Source organism: Nerophis ophidion, linkage group LG17 (assembly GCF_033978795.1).
Source record: "Nerophis ophidion isolate RoL-2023_Sa linkage group LG17, RoL_Noph_v1.0, whole genome shotgun sequence".
Lineage (NCBI taxonomy): Eukaryota > Metazoa > Chordata > Actinopteri > Syngnathiformes > Syngnathidae > Nerophis > Nerophis ophidion.
This window is the reverse complement of record NC_084627.1, coordinates 20,435,724-20,442,742: the sequence shown is the minus strand read 5'-3', so window position 1 is coordinate 20,442,742 and position 7,019 is coordinate 20,435,724. Positions and strand designations below refer to the sequence as shown.

General features: G+C 35.1%; 1 protein-coding gene across 1 annotated transcript in view; it reads right to left on the bottom strand.

The window, feature by feature from the left end:
• Positions 1 to 327: 327 nt before the first annotated feature.
• dnajc21 (DnaJ heat shock protein family (Hsp40) member C21) overlaps positions 328 to 7,019 on the bottom strand; it is a 14,858-nt gene continuing 8,166 nt past the window's right edge. The window contains exons 8-12 of the mRNA XM_061876491.1: positions 5,060 to 5,218; positions 4,934 to 4,982; positions 4,727 to 4,869; positions 4,551 to 4,638; positions 328 to 690 (exon numbers count right to left, since the gene is read on the bottom strand). Coding sequence (XP_061732475.1) covers positions 529 to 690; positions 4,551 to 4,638; positions 4,727 to 4,869; positions 4,934 to 4,982; positions 5,060 to 5,218 — 601 coding nt within the window. The 3' untranslated portion in view covers positions 328 to 528. The remainder of the gene's footprint in view (positions 691 to 4,550; positions 4,639 to 4,726; positions 4,870 to 4,933; positions 4,983 to 5,059; positions 5,219 to 7,019) is intronic.

Here is a 7,019-nt window from a genome sequence, read left to right as displayed (position 1 = left end):
TATTTCTGGTGAAGAGCAAATTCTTGGTGAGTGTAATTCGGCACACACAGAAAACGCACATCCATCCATCCATCCATTTTCTACCGCTTATTCCCTTTCGGGGTCGCGGGGGGAGCTGGCGCCTATCTCAGCTACAATCGCACCTGGGGATAGGTTGATTGGCAACACTAAATTGGCCCTAGTGTGTGAATGTGAATGTGAGTGTGAATGTTGTCTGTCTATCTGTGTTGGCCCTGCGATGAGGTGGCGACTTGTCCAGGGTGTACCCCGCCTTCCGCCCGATTGTAGCTGAGAAAACGCACATGCTTTCCAAAAACTCCACAAGTGTTAAGAATAATCCCCGTTTTAATAACCTTTTATTTGTTAGCCAAGTAAAAGGCTACTATACACATTAGACACAATTGCTTGAGGAATGGATGGGAATTATGAGCCCATTCATGCTGTGCTGTAGAGTCATGGGAAAGCTACTTTGCATCAAACTGCAGTTCATTCGGTTTTGAGTCCAACTCTCCCGTGGATCAAATTGCGTCATCTGTTCTTCCGTTTGTCCTTTTTGCTCTTGCTGGCCGAGACTGGACAGCCATTTGATGAGAGAGCGGAGGCATGGCCACTGGACTTCAGATGGTCAAAAAGCTTGTTTCTTGTAGGGAACTCGCCATTACAGGTCACACAGCGGAGGTTTATTGGTTTCTGGACATAGGGAGAACAATATAACATTACTTTATGTTTTTCTTTTAAATCATTATTATGGCCTCTGCCATGAGTTTGTGGTGAGTTTTGCAAATATGACATAACACTTAACTTAGTAGACGGTAAAGAAGGCATTTTACATCTTAGCGTCATTCTGGGTGAAAGTGCAGATAGTGTCGTTAAATTTTAATATTTCACAATTACAATCCACTTACCGTATTTTTCGGACAATAGGTCGCAGTTTTTTTCATAGTTTGGCCGGGTTGCGACTTATACTCTGGAGCGACCTTTGTGTGAAATTATTAAAACAGTGCCGTAAAATATCAAATAATATTTAGCTCATTCACGTAAGAGACTAGACGTATAAGATTTCATGGGATTTAGCAATTAGGAGTGACCGATTGTTTGGTAAACATATAGCATGTTCTATATGTTGTAGTTATTTGAATGACTCTTACCATAATATGTTACGTTAACATACCAGACACCTTCTCAGTTGGTTATTTATGCGTCATATAACGTACACTTATTCAGCCTGTTGTTCACTATTCTTTATTTATTTTAAATTGCCTTTCAAATGTCTATTCTTGGTGTTGGGTTTTATCAAATAAATTTCCCTAAAAAAATGCGACTTATACTCCAGTGCGACTTATATATGTTTTTTCCTTTCTTTATTATGCATTTTCGGTACATTGGGACATTATAACAAAAAGTACAATGTGTAATTGATAATTATATATATTAATAATAAAATATTAATAATAATAAGAATATATTAATATTGTTGCTGTCAAATTATTAATATCTAAATCAGTTTAATCACACTAATGTCTTTGGATTAATCATTATTAGGTTACTTGCATGCATAATTTGAATAAACTTAAAAAAGACCCCAATATTTGGTCACAAATGCAGATATATTATTAGAATGTCATACGGGAACATTTTTGTAAATGTTTTACTTAAATGAATGTCATTTATTTGTTAAAAATTTGCAAACGGTATTATACTATTAAATCCAGTCAAGGTGTATTTTGAGTGAAATTTGCCAGCAGGCACACCAGTCAGAGTCTACCCATTCATCTTTGTACTAAAAAATGCATTGACCTGATCACTGACTATAAAACAACCCGTGCCGCTTTTCAGGTAACCAGCCATGATGCGGGTAAAGGAACATGTACTGTTAAAATAAATTATGTGATTAATCTCTGTATATTTATGATTAATATTACAGCTGTTTCGACATTATTTAATGTGTTTTAAATGTACGTGTATGGACTGAATTAGGGAAAAGAGCTTTCATTGTTCTGCCCCTTTGGCATGAAAGAACACTACAGAATAAACTGAAACTCTCTGTACTTCTTCCACTCGAAGCCTTCCGTTCCATCTTGAGGGACATACAGTCAGATGTTTGTACAGTGCCTGTGTTTTTAAAAGGTGTACGTACATCTTAAACTGTTTTTGTTATCGTCTTACAGCTCCCATTTTCATATCTTCTTAAAAATGCATGTTTTAATTTATGTCATCACCTTCTTATAAAAATTTCTGTGGTTATCTGGTATGCGTTATTATCTGGTTCCATAAAATATTGTTACATTGTTGGAAGTTACATTTCTATATTGTTATATACATAGAATAACTACGGGGGCAAAAGGCCAAATAATTGTAATGATCGCTATGGCTTTTGTTTAGCTAATTTGAAGTGAGTTGAGTTTATTTTGAACATGCATAGAATTACAAGATGATACATCACAATTTCCAGGTTCTCTTTTCAACATGTTCAAAAAGAAGTAGGAAGAATTTAATCCTACCCCTTTTCCTTTTCATAGCAGTTGCTAAAACATTGGTTCACTTTCTGTTCTTAATCTATTCACAATATACCCCATAAGTAATAACATTAAAAATGAATAATTAGTGAAGTAAGTAGTATTTTATGTGGTGAGATAAATACGAAAATCAAATTCAGAATGTTTATCATGGTTCTTTTTCTTTGTACTTTGTGAACCGTTTCTTGAATTGGATAATATTAGTACACTGTTTGATTTATTTGTTTAATCCATACCATAATTTAATTCCACATACTGATATACTAAATGTCTTAAGTGTTGTAGGTGCATATTTTTTCTCTTTTGTTGAGAATAATTGTTGGACATTCTTGGGTAGCCGGTTATAGTTTTGCTTTGTACATTGTTTTAGCTGTTTGCAATTTTTGTTTGGAATTTCAATATTTTCGATTAAATTTAGGGGTTTGTATGTTCTGTACATCCAACATTATGTATTATTCTAACTGATCTTTTTTGTAACACAGTTAATGAATAAAGTGAACTTTTGTAGTTGTTTCCCCATATTTGTGCATAATAACTCTGATACGAGTGAGCAGTAAAAAATATGAAGTGATTTTTGGTCCCATGCATATTTAGCTTTATTCATTATTAACATAATTCTTGCCACCTTATGTTGTATATTTTTCATATGAGATTTCCAATTCATTTTATCAATACACCTAGAATTTGATTTAATTTACTCTTTGAATATCTACTCCGCCTATTGGTATTTATGTTTGACTCTCCCTTCTACTGTGACTGAATAGCACTACTTTAGTTTTACTGAGGTTTAAGGACAGTTTCTTTTTGTCAAACCATCTTTTTAATTTGTTAATTTATTTTGTTATTTGTATTAGCCTGTGTGTTCTCTTCTGAAAAAAACACTGTTGTACCACCTGCAAATAATATTAACTTTAAGTCTTTTGTAGCATCACCAATGTCATTTGCACTATTGACTTTATTTTGCTGAAATAATCGTGTAAGACTGTAACGATTAAGCAATTAATTTGATTAAAAAAAAGGAATGATTTATATTTTGTTACTTTGATTATTCAATAATGGGCAACTGATAAAACATTATAAAGTCTGCACCGCGTTGAGTGCCCAGCACTTTAAATATGCAGACATAGTCTCTGCACGGCCGCTTAAATTGAGCACACATCAGAGTGGTGATGTGTGGGTGCTGTGATCGATGTGGGCATTTTTTTTTTCCTTTCTATTATTTCACACATTTTAAAAGTGTAATTTCACTGTTAATTAAGTGCATTTATTGGAGAAAAAAGAAGAAGATTAAAGTAAACAGAACAATATTTTTTTATTTAAACCATTTTTCCTGAAATACACATTAAGGCTATAAAATGTGTTTTATCTGATGACTTCATTAGTCAAACAAACTAATTGATAGAGTACTCGATTACTAATATACAGTAATTCTCAGTTGCAGCCCAATAAATGTATGTAATAACAGGAGATATGTTTTGATTGATTTTGATTTATTTATACATAGTTATATTAAATATTGTTAAAGTGTTCACAAACACAATTTTCGATATAAATATTGGTATACCTAAAACTTTTTTCCTGTGTTTTATTTTTATTAAAATCACAAATTAAGGCAAAATCACAAAATCTTTCAATGATCTTAAAAAAGTAAGTACGATACAAAATATCAGCAATACTAGCCCTGTATTTACTTTTTCTTAAATTTATTTTATTTGCAGTATCCCCCACCCCTAATGGACATCTCTAATGGCTGGATGTTGGAGCTTACAGCATGAATTACATCCTTAGTACACCAGCAGGTCAACAGCACAAATAATATAAACATTATCAAATAAGGGGGCAATTATATATAACTGGTGGTAATTAGTTGTTTTAAAGAAATCTAAACTGGTGTTACTACACAAGTCTAAAAATTGTTTTTTTCTCGATCCAAAGTAATATAGTTGAAATTTAATTTTAGGTGCCAGCTCATGATTTTTTGAGGTGATAAATGTAGAAGATTTTTCAGAGGTATGTTTGCGCTCTTATACCAACCTCAGTAAACTGATCTCCTCCTAGATGTGATGAGTTGACGTTCTTTGATTTGTCTTTTCCTGCCTTTTTTGGCTTGGTATTAACAGAACTAGACATGTAGACAGAAGAGTATGTTAATTAACAAAAATAAAGAAACAACAAGAACAACCATAAAGCAGGAAAGATGAACCACTGACGTCGTGACTTCAGTGGGAGGAGGAAGATGTTTCTGCTTTTCAGTCTCTGTTGGGCTCGGACACATCTCAGTAGTATCTGCAGCGGGGTCTGTAGCATCTGTTGTCGGTGCCTCCTTTTCCACATCCTCCTCCACTGGAAAACTCTGCTTAAGAGGAGAGGTACATGTAGTAATCAAGTTGAGATAACTTGAGCTAAGCATCACTCACATTTGCTACTTTCTGCTGCCTCTTCTTCTTCTTTTGCTTCTTGGACAACCTGTGTGGTTGAACAAGACCATTGTTGGCATGAAAAGCACAACCAGGTTACTCAAAACAGTTCTCATGTTGGCTCACCTTTGTCTTTGGTTGTCTTCCTCAGTCTCATCTTCTTCCTGTCTGTCGTCACTCTCTTGCTCATCCAGGGCCATAGCACGTGAGTCATCGTCCTCCAGCTGTTGCCGCAACAACGCAACCATGTCCTTGTGTTTTTTTGATTTCTCATGGTTTTTCATACTTTGGAGAAGAAGAAAAACATAGGTTTTTAAATGTATTTTTTTAGTTGACATAAAGCAGAGAGGGCAGCACGGTGGAACGAAGGGTTAGTGCGTCTACCTCACAATACGAAGGTTCCTGAGTAGTCCTGAATTCAATCCCGGGTTCGGGATCTTTCTGTGTGGAGTTTGCATGTTCTCCTCGTGACTACGTGGGTTCCCTCCGGGTACTCCGGTTTCCTCCCACCTCCAAAGACATGCACCTGGGGATAGGTTGATTGGCAACACTAATTTGGCCCAAGTGTGTGAGTGTGAGTGTAAATGTTGTCTGTCTATCTGTGTTGGTCCTGGGGTGAGATGGCGACTTGTCCAGGGTGTACACTGCCTTCCGCCCAATTGTAGCTGAGATAGGTTAGAATAAAGCGGAGGTTTTTTTTTTTGCTGGGCAGCAGAGACGTCTGCTGGCAAATGTGAGAACTGCATGCTTTAAATAATGGTCCATTAATTAATTAATATATATATATGTGTATATATATATATATATATATATATATATATATATATATATATATATATATATATATATATATATATATATATATGAACCAATACAAAACAAATTTACTATTGATAAATAAATTGAATTTTATTTTCCCATCCATCTATCCATTTTCTACCGCTTGTCCCGTTCGGGGTCACGGGGAGTGCTGGAGTCTATCTCAGCTGCATTCGGGCGGAAGGCGTGGTACACCCTAGACAAGTCGCCACCTTATCACAGAGCCAACACAGATAGACAGACAACATTCACACTCACATCCACACACTAGTGCCAATTTAGTGTTGTCAATCAACCTATCCCCAGGTGCATGTTTTTGGAGGTGGGAGGAAGCCGGAGTACCGGGAGAGAACCCACGCAGTCACGGGGAGAACATGCAAACTCCACACAGAAAGATCCTGAGCCCAGGATCAAACCCAGGACCTTTGTACTGTTAGGTTCATGTTCATGTTACTGTTCCGCCGTGCTGCCTAAAATAAAAATTAAGAAATAAAAACTGCTTGCGTGTCAGCTCTGTGTTAGGGGCGTCAACATGTAAACTTTCTCTCATTACCTTACATCGGTTTGCGCTTTTTTACCCATTTAGTTAGATTTTCTAAAACATATACCGTACTTTTCGGAGTATAAGTTGCACCTGCCGAAAATGCATAATAAAGAAGGAAAAAAAACATATATAAGTCGTACTGGAGTATAAGTCGCATTTTTTAGGGAAATTTATATGATAAAACCCAAAACCAAGAATAGACATTTGAAAGGCAATTTAAAATAAATAAAGAATAGTGAACAACAGGCTGAATAAGTGTACGTTATATGACGCATAAATAACCAACTGAGAAGGTGCCTGGTATGTTAACGTAACATATTATGGTAAGAGTCATTCAAATAACTATAACATATAGAACATGCTATACGTTTACCAAACAATTTGTCACTCCTAATCGATAAATCAGATTAAATCTTATACGTGAATGAGCTAAATAATATTATTGGATATTTTACGGTAATGTGTTAATAATTTCACACATAAGTCGCTCCTGAGTGTAAGTCGCACCCCCAGCTTAACTATGAAAAAAACTGCGACTTATAGTCCAAAAAATACGGTACTATAAAAGTAACACATTGTTAGAGTGGTCAGTCTATTTTTTTTTTTGAAAACAAAATATATTTTAAAAAATTCAAACAAATTTAATTTTGCTATAAATACACAAACAGAGATCATCATTAATTTGCATAATTGGTAATGACATGCGAATGTAACTGTAATAAA